The sequence below is a fragment of the Mustela nigripes genome, chromosome 15 (assembly GCF_022355385.1).
Source record: "Mustela nigripes isolate SB6536 chromosome 15, MUSNIG.SB6536, whole genome shotgun sequence".
Classification (NCBI taxonomy): domain Eukaryota; kingdom Metazoa; phylum Chordata; class Mammalia; order Carnivora; family Mustelidae; genus Mustela; species Mustela nigripes.
The window spans coordinates 54622879-54636340 of NC_081571.1; the positions used below are offsets into that span (position 1 = coordinate 54622879).

At 34.4% G+C, this 13462-nt stretch overlaps 1 protein-coding gene across 7 annotated transcripts in view; it reads right to left on the minus strand.

Moving 5' to 3' along the window:
• The window catches only part of MYCBP2 (MYC binding protein 2), a 272910-nt gene that overhangs the window by 84755 nt on the left and 174693 nt on the right, over positions 1 to 13462 (minus strand). For 6 of the 7 annotated variants that reach the window (XM_059377903.1, XM_059377905.1, XM_059377907.1 and 3 more), the window contains 4 exons: positions 11795 to 11892; positions 10978 to 11094; positions 9898 to 10038; positions 1021 to 1095 (listed from right to left, as the gene is read on the minus strand). In XM_059377903.1, coding sequence (XP_059233886.1) covers positions 1021 to 1095; positions 9898 to 10038; positions 10978 to 11094; positions 11795 to 11892 — 431 coding nt within the window. The remainder of the gene's footprint in view (positions 1 to 1020; positions 1096 to 9897; positions 10039 to 10977; positions 11095 to 11794; positions 11893 to 13462) is intronic. The other variant, XM_059377906.1, reaches the window with a different exon arrangement.

Consider the following 13462-nt stretch of genomic DNA (forward strand, 5'->3'; position numbering starts at 1 on the left):
GTCTAAACTTCAAACTGTGTTACTACACTAACAAAGTTCTCAGTAAACATTTAAAAATGTCTAGTTGTGAATAATCAATTTTAGTAACTACATCATGCTATTTCATAGTTGGAAGAGGCACGTTAGTCCTATTTACAACTCATTTAAAAAAAATTACATAGTATGATGTCAAAAACAAGCAAATATGAATAGATTTAGTGAAAAATCAATTTCACTCGTATTCAATGATATATCTACAGCTTTTAACTGAGTTATAACAATATTTCTAACTTGATCATTTAGTGTAACATTAAGAGGTAAGTCTTGGCAAAAACTAGTGACAATTTCAAGTTATTCAGTGAAAGGTAATACATGAGAACTTCTATTAAAAATTTGTTATTGAACTATACAAATTAATAAATACAAAACAAGGTCTACACTTTTTTTTTTTATACTAAGCAGCATAAGAAGAACTGATATACAAAAAAGGTCATAGAACTATAGCTGTCATGCTCAAGCAACCCTAGCAATACACACTTCATTCAGTACAGAAATGGAAGGCCTGCAACCCTAGCAATACACACTTCATTCAGTACAGAAATGGAAGGCCTGGGGGCCAGCCTGTGAAACTGACAAAGTGCAGTGCTCTTTTTCCTCCTTGCATTCCCACCCCATTCTCAGATGAACATCCAAAAGGGCATGTGAAAGGCTAGGGAAGAAGAGAAGAGCCACAGAGTGGGGACTCGCCCATTAAAATAAGCAAGCTCTGAGAAAGCCAGATGTGGATGTCGTTGTGGGAAAAGCTAGTCATAAATTACATATGCAAATCTGAAGTCATATAAAAGCTTAACTTAAACTAATAATACATTCTTTGGCAAAAGTAGAGGGAAAAGGATTACCATGGAGACTCAACTGTAGCACTTTTTTGGCAAAAATTCTTTTATTAACCATAAGCAAAGGCTTCAAAAAGTAGAAGGTAAAATTTATTATACATGCTGAAATACCTGAATAATGTATGACTGTTCCTTATAGTTAACTCACCTGGGGAAAAAAAGCTTTGGAAGTCCATGAAAATACGTCCAAATCCCTGACTCCTTGGCTAGCATTAAAGATACTCTGAGCGACAAAGTTTAAGAAAGAAAAATATCAACAAAGAAAGGGAACAGAATATTATCTGCAGAAGATGCGTTTACAGTAACAACATTGCTCTGTACTCTAGCACCAGCACTGTGATATTATTTTACTAAAGGGAAACTGAAGCCACCTGAGTAAACCACACAGCAAAGAAAGACTGATAAATTTAAGTTTTTGTCAAAAGCTCTCCATGGATATAGTGTGTCATGCCATTTACTAAAATTAAGAGCCAGACATTGATTTAAAGCTTAAGACAGTCAATGCAAGTAGGAAACCTTCAAACTCTTTTAATAGACGACATATGTTTCAATACACGCTAGATTTGTTTTATGACAGAAAACAGTCTGCTGTTTTTATAAAGAAAGTGTAAATAATATAGATTGTATTGATAGTGCAATTATCATTATGAATAATAATGGCATGTAGAATCTGTGGACATTTTTACTTTTTTAAGTACAAAAAAGAAAAAAATTAAAAAGCTAAAAAAAAAAACTAAGTCATTTTTTCAATTTCCCTTTTTTCTCTGAATGAGAAAAAATCATTTGGAAATGTTACTAAAAAAGCTGTTAGGAAATATGTTTAAGAAAAGCATAAAGAAAAACATACAACCTGAATCTTTTCTCAAAAGACAGACCTAGTTTTCTTCATTTTAAAGTTTAGGAAATGCACAGAGCATTTTCATCTCTGTTAGAATCTAAAAATATTTTGTTAAACAACCAACTTGCAGCAGCATGGTCCCAGAAAAATCAACATCTTCACAAATGTCTTAATGAAAATGTAAATGGGATACATTTTACATAAAAATATCATGCAACTGAATATATTTGTATGATCTGAAATTAAAATCTCTCCAGTGAATAGCAATTACAATTTTACTGCTTATGTAAATACATTGAAAAATGGTTATTTTGGGGGGAAAAAAAGAGGACACTCAAAATGTTAATAAAAGCTGTCATCATCTAAAACTTCAATACAAAAGAAATGTAATTCCCAACCACTTATAAGTCACTTTTGATAATGAAAATTTATTTAATATTCTCTAGTTCTGTATTTTCCTCATGTATATACGTATGGACAGATGTAGATACACACCCATATACATACATATGCATGTTAATTCAGAAATATAAGACATATGAAAGCCAGAAAAATGAATTTCTAGTAATATGCCTACAAATAAATCTGAAACAAAATAAAAACCAAAAACCAAACCCCCCTCCACATTTAAAAATATACAGCAAATAGGGCCCTTTCTCTTTACGTGAAAATACTATTCTTTGGGGAAAAGAGATGTCCTTACTGGCTCACTCATGTATATAGAATTTTTGGGCTATGTGCTCAATGGTTTTTCTCCTTCACAGAAAATAGTGGTGCAGACCTTTTGACATAAAACAATATCAAGATTTTTTTAGCGTTTTCTACTTTTTCTAGCATAAATTTCTGTAGCGTTAAAAGCAATGTAAAAAGCATTGTGAAAAGCAAGGCAGAAGTTAGTGATAAGAAGCAATGTGGTGATTAACAATATTTAAAGCTTGTACTTTTATGTCAGTGTGCATAAGTCTTTCCTGAGTCTGAGAACATGAGTTAACATGTATAATGATATTTTAAAGTTACATTACTGCTAATCATTATAATAAATTGCCAATCAAATCAATTTTGTACGTATTAATCATATATGGAGTTGAATTTGACACTTGTTTGCTTTTGTTCTGAATTTGTGGAAAATTCTTAGCCACACTGGTTTACTATTATTATTTTAAGAATATGCTGTCCAAATAAAATTCAGTTTATCAAATATCAAAAATACACCTGATAGAAAGCTTGAGTTTAAAAATAATATATACTTGTATGGTTTTCTTTAGAAAATTTAGGAAAGTTGTTTAAAGATATGAACATGCATGAAAATATTAATTTCTCTGAAGTCTCAATTTCTTACTTTAAAATACATAAATTAGGATTCATAGATTAATAGGAGTAACACTATGTATGTGTGTATATATATATATATATACACACATATATCTATAATAATCTAAATCCTTTTATTCTCAAAGACTAAATACAAAGATGGTCTCTTAAGAAAATTAAAACTTGAAGCATACTAAAACCCTAACTAAACTAATGAGCACTAAACTGCAACTCTAAGTTGATAATCTTTCAAGGCACAGAAGATCAAGCAAGTGAGTAATTTTCACTGTGAAAATACATGACCAAACATGCCAAATGTTCATGCAAAAATATGATAATAATTCTTTCATGGTGCTGCCTGATGAGCAGAGTTAAGAATTGCCATTTTTAAAGCAAAAAAGATAAAATCTCTCAGGAAAATAAAAAACAGCATATGTATAACAATTAGTGTTACTTTAATTGCCTTAATTTCATTTTGTAAATGGTGTATTAAGTAAATATTTAGTATTTACTAAGATTAAAAAACAGATTATGTATACATATACAGAAGTCTATGAACATAACAAAACCAAGCAATTCAGGGTAAGTTAAAGGTGTGGCTATCAGGCATCATCAGGTAACCAAGAAGAATGAAATTGGACATAAATAAAATGTGAAAAACATTTGCTAATTTGACCAACTGCCCTGGGTAATGCTGTTAGAGAGATTACCAAAAGATATTTTCCCTTCATCTCTCTTCCACAACTTCAGGGCCCTAAAATTTAGAAAATCAACCTACTTTCTATATGTGAACACCAATCAGCCTAAGCAGGTTTGTACAAATGGATGGAGATGTTTTGAGACACAAGTTGCTTCTGCAAGAATTCAGATAATATAGGCATTATAAAGTTATTTTAGAATACTTCCAATGAGGTATTATTTAGTTTCTGGATATAAATTCTAACACTCAACCTTCACAAAGCTGGAAGCCTCATTTCTGGCAAGTATCCAAAGAACTGGGCCTCTAAGTTTCAAATCACTTTATCTCCTAGCCCTATCCTAGAAGTAAACCTGTTTTCCAAAAATTTAAGCTCTACTGTAGGTAGTCAAATATTTCCCATGTCAAGTACATAATTTATTCTCTCTCTTTTTCTACTTATATTTTCCTCAATGAATGAAACATCCTATTAGCCTGCTTATATTTCATAGTTTCCAATCTTCAGGATTTTAATTTAAGATCAACATTTTACACCCTATGCCTTCTCAGACTGATGTACATCAACTTCAGAGTCCAGAGCACTAATCATTTCATGATGGGACCATGACCTATGCCACCTTCAACATGTATCACAATATTCATCCTCAATCAACCATTAGGGTCATGAATATTCACATTTATTTAATTTGGGAGTTCAATCCAAAGGAATATGATTTTCAGAGCTATATATTTACTATATCCTTTTGTAATTATGTATATCTTTCTCTCTCCACTACTTTCTACTTGTGATCTTGGGACAGTAGCTATCTGTTGACACACAAAAAAAGAATAAAATACATTAACATCACAGGTCACAATGAAATTAAAGGAGAGAATATTAAATGAGAAGCAGCATATATGTGATAGGAATTATTTTGAGAAGCACAATCATATCAAATGCCAAGATTTAAAATTTAGTATTCAACAAATGTTGAAAGCCTACCATGAGCAAAATGTAGTATTTAATACTTTGGAAGAAATGTGGATGAATAAGAAGGGATTCTTAATGAGTCCTTACCCTTAAGAAGCTTAACAGAAATAAGAGGTATACAAGTATAAGTGGGCCACAGGCAAGAAAATAAACTGAACATTGTGGGTAAGAAGTAAGGCTTTCCTACTTTTACAAAGTACTAAGGAAAGAGAGGGAAACCTAATTTCCCCAGTACTTCTATGCTTTCTACCCCCACTCCTTTACTTCACCATATTAACTAGTTTCCAGTTTCCAAACATAGCAGGGCTCCATAACTTTAAACAATTGATTCTCTGTCTAGAAATTCCTTCACTTTTCTTAGCAACTTTTCTTTAAGATTTTTTGTCTCAAGTATTACTTCCTAAGTGAAGACATTCTGTAACTTATCACAGTGCAACCTTATTATCTGAGTATGGCATGTCTGTCAAATTATATAGTGAGGACCCCAAGAGGAAGAACTGTACTCCTTATTTATTTTGTATCCCTTCCCTTTCCTCTCTACTCAGTGCCTACCTCCTATCTTGGTATTTAGGTATATTAATAAGGACTCCATAGTCCTTGAGTGAACAACTAATAAATTGCTAACTACAGCATTACTGAGAAGTACAGATAAGAAAAGATGACAACAGAAATTTCTGAGCCTGGTCAACTAGGAAAACAGTAAAAATGCTAGGAAAAAAAAAGGAAAGCATTTTAGACAAATGAAACAACAGTAAACAAAGATTCTAAGATGCACAAGTGAACAGTCTGTTCTAAAATGGGCACAAAGTTCTGGTTTTCTTTTAAAGGGTACAATGTCTATAAGCACATAAGCACCTCACATAAAAGGGTCTTTATTCTTCATATTATTCCCTGTTCTTACCACTAATTAACATATATATTTTAAAAATACAGTTATATATAATAGGAAACTCTAATGCTATTTACTCTCTGAACTAAAGCATTACTAAAGTGCTAAAAGAGAGTGAAAGTCACATTTGCACTAAGTGAGGATGCCATCAGTTCCTGGCAAAGTAATGAAGTATTGTGAGGCAGGCCAACAGTTAGTTACAGTACCTATTTGCAATGACAACAGGAGTTCTATAATATGGCTAAATACAGAAGACAGTGTAACAAAAATCACTTTAAAGTTTACTCTAAACAGGATTATATACGGTGATTTTTAAAGATAGTTCATGAAATGTTTAGTCAGTGTTCCAATTTCTAATCCTCGCTCCCACTCTTCCCAACAGTTTGGGTCAGGATCTGCATAGAGTACATACACTGAAGTGAACGCAAAATTGTTTTAACAAGAAAAGGTTTAAGAGGTAGATGTCAAGTTTGCTAAAGGCAACTTTTTGGTATTTTTCATCTTTTTCAGTTAGTGGAATCTGTCCTTGGTTATTTCTGTATTATTTTTAAATCTCCAGACTCTCTCCCTCTCTCTTTTTGGTTGAGTAGTGTTTAACAAGCATTAGCCGTAATTATACTTGATTTATTTATAAATGGACTGAAGTATAAAGGGAGAGTAGGTAGAAAGTGAAAGTGTTTTTCTAACAATAAATGTAGTAAGAGATATAAATAAGGAAGTAGAAAGATACATTTATTTAGCTGTATTAATTCCCTGAAAGGATGAAATGGAATCAATATTCCTTCTACCCCTATCGTGTTTAGCCCTACAGAGTAACCTACTCATTAACAACACTGACTGTGTAAGGGACCTGCCCCCGTCCCTACAGACAAAACCTTAAAAAACTAGTCTGTCTTTGCCTACACCAGGCTGACTGTGTGAGTCCTCATCTAACAACTGCATTGAAACAACTTTATACCAAATCTGTTTGGAGCCATAGGCCAGTTAGTTTTATCCCCTCTCTCATCTTTCGTCGCCACATAAAATATAAACCTTTCTATCATATACCTGTTTTCATATTTTTATACTAAAACTGCTGTATGCTTCTCCCTGATTCAGCATCAAACTACTGCCATCTGTCCCATTACTTCATATTGTATCTAAGGGGACCCCTCCTTCAATGGTAAACATCTTTAACCCTGTGGGTCACAGTGCTGCCATCCACCATCTGTGTGTCTTTGTGCTGATACAGATGATCACCTAAGTGCTAAGCCTTTTAGTTCTCAGACTGAGGTATTTAAAATGACTTTCCCCTCCACTATACTTCAGCTACAGGCTCATGGTCACATTAACAGGCCATATCATTCAGTAAAATGCTCTGTGAAAAAAACCCTCAAATATTCTATTTTATCACACACCATCTATCCTTCTGTCTCTTCAACCACAGTGTACTTATATATCCTATTCTAGGATTTATTATGCCTACAAATCCCTTGGATATTCCACTTCTCCTTTCATTTTTCTAACTCAGGCTGAATTCCGCAGTTGGTGAACTCAAGTCTTCTTTCATCAACATCTGAAATTCTGTCCCTATTTTTTCTGTCACAGCAGCCCCAAATTCTGGTCATTGCTATAATTGACTCTCTTGGCACTTTTGATTCTAGACACATAGGACTAGGGGTGAGGAAGGGAGGAAGGGCATCCAGAATGGATCCATCCATTGGTCTCATTGGGTCCTTAGTGGCCCACTAATTCAAAAACAAATAGTTTTTCTTCAGGTCCCTCTCCTGTTTCTCTCAAACATTATTCCAAGCCTTTATTGGATGTCTAAACCCTCTAACTTAACTCATTTGTTTCCATCTTAACTGATGTCTTTCATCTTTTCTATCTTATAAAACTCATGGTCTCCTTCAAACTCTTCCCTTTCTCTCACCATCCCTAAAAAACCTTACCTGCCATATATATCCCCTCCCCTCTCTCACAAAACAACTTTCCAAATGTGCCCTGAATTCCATTTTCTCCTTCTTTTTCAGTCTTCAAATTTCTTATCTATATCTGTATTTCTGCCTTTGTATTGACATCTTTCTTTTTTAATTTATAAGGATCTCAAGTCATTACTAAAATAAAGGATGGGGAAAACCTCAGCCTTATCAATAATCCTGGGCATTCTGAGTTACCTACATTAAAACAGAACTCATGTCATTCTTCAACATAAAGAAAGGCTAAGGGCGCCTGGGTGGCTCAGTGGGTTAAGCCGCTGCCTTCGGCTCAGGTCATGATCTCAGGGTCCTGGGATCGAGTCCCGCATCAGGCTCTCTGCTCAGCAGGAAGCCTGCTTCCTCCTCTCTCTCTCTCTGCCTGTCTCTCTGCCTACTTGTGATCTCTCTCTGTCAAATAAATAAATAAAATCTTTAAAAAAAAAAAAAAAAAAAAAAAAAAAAAGAAAGGCTAAAAAATATCTCTACATTTCTTCAAATAAATCACTGACAACCTCTTTCACATTCCAGCAAAAATGCACCATGAAGTATTTGTATGGCTCACCCATTTAGCTTTTTTTCTTACTTCCGTTACTGCCCTTCTCTCTCTGGTCTCAAGAAGACCATTTACTACAAACGGTCTCTTGAATGGGGTTTAAGAGCATCAAATAATGGAACACACTGTTCCAAAATGAAACCAGGGGATTTAAAACTTCAACACACAACATTTCTTGCTCTTCCTTTCTGCTTTTGCTTATTCTCATTTTATCTGTGTGAATATATTCCTCTTCCAAAAGCATCTCCTCAAATTAGCAAACAAAGGAATTAAGAAGAAAATTTTGGAGTGGGAGAGATGGTAAGGATAATAAAATTTAATTAATGCCTTATCAGAGATAATGGAAAATGGTTTCAAACTATTTAAGGCTAACTTTTTAGATACAGATGATAATTATTATTCCTTTTCCAGACTAGTCCCTCTTTCCAGAGGCTCAAAAATCCTTTTCATTTTTATTTATTTATTTACTAAAGGTTTTATTTATTTGTTTGTCAGAGAGAGAGAGCACACAAGCAGGGGGAGAGGCAGAGGGAGAAGTAGGCTCCTGTTGAGCAAGGAGCCCAATACAGGACTCAATCCCAGGGCCCTGGTACCATGACTGAGCGAAGGCAGACATTTAACTGACTGGGCCGCCCAGGTGTCCCTCCCTTTCATTTTTAAAAGGGAATTCTTTTAAAGAAGATATGGTTTATTTATTCAAAACTTTATATTTTTAATTATACATTTAGCATTATTTGGCTTAATCTCAGTAAAATAGTATGCCAACACTCTCCAAACTTTATCACACACCTAATAGTAAAAAACAGATATATATCTCTCCCTACTGTAGTATTATAAAACATATATAAAAGAATATAAAGAAGAATGAGATCAATAAATATGAGTAGAAGTTCAATTATTTCTTTCCCCAAAGAATCATCATTCATATCTGTCCCTTTGGAGCACAGAATCTGGACTACCAAAGAGGAAAACATATAATATATTGAATGCTTTAACATAATAAGCTAACCTTATACATGGATTTTTAAGAAATTCAACTGTTTAAACTACTAAGTTTTTTTAAAATAAAATTTTGCTAGTGCTATTTATGAACAGTGTCATTAGGACTAAATACATTTGATGGTGAGGAAAAGGAAAAAAAAATCACATATTTCTGTTAAATTATAAACCCATAGGTTGCTATTACATTTACAGCAATTTACAGACACTGGCTCTAAGTACTCTACTGCATTTGTTAAAGAGGTTCAATGAGTTCTCTGACACCAGAATTCAGTTTCAACTAGAATACTCTAACACCACTAAAAAGACTAAAGAATCCTTCTTATTTTTACACCACAGTATTATAACATAGTAGTGTTTTAAGCCAAGAAAGAACAGAGGCAAACTTGGACAAAACACAGAGAACTAATTACAAAATGCCAACACACAGAAGAAATATGTTATGCATGTTTTTGAATGCATAATAACAGTGAATTCACAATTTTTAGTTTGGAATTCATTCCGAACAGTTGGGTGAATAAGAAAGGGAAAAAAAGTATACTTTCATTCTCTACTTCTTTGAAAGGAATTCCATAGACCTAGTTTTATTTTACTACCTCCTGCTTGTGATGGGTCATAACAAGTACTAAAGACCTTAGCCTTGCCAAACTCCACCTTCATTACATAGAAGCTCCTCAGAATTCAAGCACTTATAAAGTAAAAGTTATTTAGTTGTGGTTTACCTCAGAACTGAAAAGCCTTAATTAAAGAAAGCTCTGTAATGAGGACAGAGTGTACCTATTACACATTTTAAAACCACCTTTTACTTACGTCAACTGGGACCAGAAGACTCTTGCCAAGATGCTGATTGAAGGACAGGCACCAGGCTTCAGTGTAACCATTCATATTAGGAACATACTTCTTTATTGTCTCATCATTCAGTCTCAGCCATACACCATCATCATTGTGGATCTACGGAAATAAATAGCGAAAACAAGCCATGCCCACCTTTAAGTCCTAGGAGGCAAGCAAGGGCTAAAAGGCTGTAGAGTAGGCAAACAATGGTGGACATGAAGAGTAAGCATCTAGTTTTTGCAGGAGGTACAAAAAAGAGAAACTTTAAGGAAAAAGCAGCAAAGAATGACAAGCAAGGTGGTAATTCACATAGTAAGACAGTAAAAACAATGTCACTTAAGAGTAAAAGCCCAAAGAAATCACAAATTAAGAGTTTAAAAATAAAATGTTTGTTTCTCAAAAGAACATAAATTCTTCCCTCACCTCAAGTTGGATTTTAAAAATCAGAAGTTACTTGGTTGTATTAATAGAAAAATATGTTGTCCAAAGTCAAAGCAATATGTGTGTATTTTAAACACATTTAAAAACGAACAATACTTAAAGTACTTAAGAAAAGTGGTACCCATTTTCAATGAGTACTTGTACAGGTTCTGTTTTTTTTTTTTTTTTTTTCAAAGATTTCATTCATTGGTTTGAGAGCCAGCAAGAGCACGAATGGTGGGGAATGGCAGAGGGAGAGACAAACAGACTTTCTACTAAGCAGGGTGCCTGACATGGGGCTCAATCCCAGCACCCCGAGGTCATAACCTGAGCTGAAGGTAGACACTCAACCCCTCAACGGACTGGGCCACACAGGAGCCCCCAGGTTCTACTTGTTAAAATTAAGTTTCTTTCAGGTGAAAAATATAATTTAATTTATTTGTTTTTAAACATAATTTTAGTTATTTTGTTGATAAAGAAAAATAAAATGTTTGAAACTCAATTAACTCAATTTTCCAAACACTATCCAAACCAATTAAAACATACTAGCAGAAAATTTAGTAACCTTATTAGTATACAAATAATGCAAGAACTTTCCGTCCAAAATTTATTACCAAGTGTTTCTTTACAAATTACCTCATCAATGAAAGTGATTGTTCCATTGACTTTTACTATGCCTATCTGCTCACTTTGAAGGGAAGGGTGGCTACGGATACGGAGTCCTGCACTATCCTTGGCCACAAATTTTCGAACCTGAGAAAGGCAAAGACAGACAGTTGAGACAGAAAATCATAGAACAGACATCTTATAAATGGTAAGAAAATTAAACAGATTTGAAAGTATTATAATTCTGAGAAAGTTTCCAAAATCACTTGCAGCTGGTTTCCCTGTGCAAGTTAACACTGGTTTATTTATAAAAACAGAATTTGTTTTATGTGTATGTATTAAATATACATATATAATTTCCTCTCTAAACTTTAAAGGCATAGGATAAAAAGGAGAAAAGACCCATTTTTTTCTTTTTAGAAAGATTAGATACAAGTTCTATTATCAATATTTCCTTTTTAATAAACAGTTTACCAAATTCCCTATACTTTTTAGATGTTAGGAAATTATTTTTTCTTTTGACAGGATAGGATACTTTCCTTGGAAACCTTATGCACTGAACTTCAATAAAATTTTTGTTAATTGTAAATTTTCAAATAAGAGAAGTACACAAGACCTATAAATTACCATAGCATTATACAAAGAAGACTAAATGTACATGTTTTAAAATTGACAAATGATTAGAATTACCACAAAATACCCTTCAAATGGATTTTGGGATACTTAGAATTCAAATACTGAAATCAATCAACTAAAATATTAGATACTGATGGCCACCTTAGAACATCAATGAATAAAATTACTAATTCTCTAACCAATTCAGATTCTTCTATCATTCTATCCTAACCTTATTTGGTTGAGGTTCAGTCTTTGGTTTGACCAACTGAGTTCCTGGTGGTATCATCCCTTTTGGTGGGTCCTTTACTTTAACTTCTAGGCCAGCATCTGTAAGAAAAGGAAGGGAACTGTAACATTTGAGACTACAAGGGGGAAGGATCCTTAAACCTACCCTTATATAAATTCGCAGACTATTTTATTTATTTATTTTAAAGATTTTATTTATTTATTTGACAAAGAGAGAGGGAGAGAGAGATCACAAGTAGGCAGAGAGGCAGGTGGAGAGGGGCAGTAAGCAGGCTCCCTACTGAGCAGAGAACCTGATGTGGGGTTTGATCCCAGGACCCTGAGATCATGACCTGAGCCAAAGGCAGAGGCTTAACCCACTGAGCAACCCAGGCGCTCCTCATAGACTATTTTAAATAAATAAAACAAATGTCTAAATTGTCTTTTTAAGGTGATTAATATTTAAAAGCTAAAAAACGGACGTTTAATTACAGAGACCACACTGACGGCTACCAGAGGGGACATAAGTGGGGAATGGGTGAAATAGGTGATGGGGAGTAAGGAGGGCACTTGCTGAGACAAACACTGAGTAGTGTATGGAAGTGCTGAATCACTGTATTGTACACCTGAAACTAATACTACACTGTGTTAACTAACTGGAATCTAAATAAAAACTTTAAAACAAAAGAGAGAAATATTTGAAAAATGACTTAAGGATTCCAAATGAGTGTCTCAGAGGTTCAAGGAGGAGAAGGAGTCCTTATTCTCTGTCTACGAAATAATACTGAAAAAAGTAAAAACAAGAAACCCTAGAGCAGTTAAATGTTAGCATCAGATCGCTGCGCCAGGTCACTGTGTCAGATGGTGACATCAGCTACACCAGTCTAGCCAGCAGGCAGTGCAGCATGGTGGCTGAAAGCTGGGGGTCTCATGTTGGACTGTCTTGTTGTTTGCACATGTACTGCTGATTGTCTGTTAGTACCTCAATGTTTTTATCTATATCATGAGAATGAGAACAGCACCTACCTGGCTGAGCTATTGTGAAAATGAGACAATTTAAAATATAAGATGTGCATAAGACAATGTAGACATAATTTAGTGAACAATAAATATTAGCTATTGATAGTATTGTTATTCTTTCTTCTTTTTAAATTTAATTAATTTATTTGACAGACAGAGATCACAAGAGAGGGAGGAAGCAGGCTCCCCGCCGAGCAGAGAGCCCAATGCCAGGCTCAATCCCAGGATCCTGAGATCATGACCTGAGCTGAAGGCAGAGGCTTTAACCCACTGAGAAACCCAGGTGCCCCTAGCATTGTTATTCTAATGAATGATTATCTGTCCTTGCCTAGGGTCAAGCAAGGTCCCAGTCTACTGACAGTTTGGTCACATTGGAAAAAAGTTAAATTCCAAAGGTAGGATAGAGGGCACCTGGGTGGCTCAGTTGGTTAGGCAACTGCCTTCGGCTGGGGTCATGATCCCAGAGTCCCGGGATCAAGTCCCGCATCGGGTTCCCAGCTCCGTGGGAAGTCTCTTCTCCCTCTGACCTCTCCCCTCTTATGGTCCCTCTCAAATAAATAAATTAATTAATTAAAAAAAAAAAGGTAGGAAAGAAAATGATGCTAAGTAAATATGAATTATTTTCTTCAGTTTCATTTCAAAAAACAAGTAT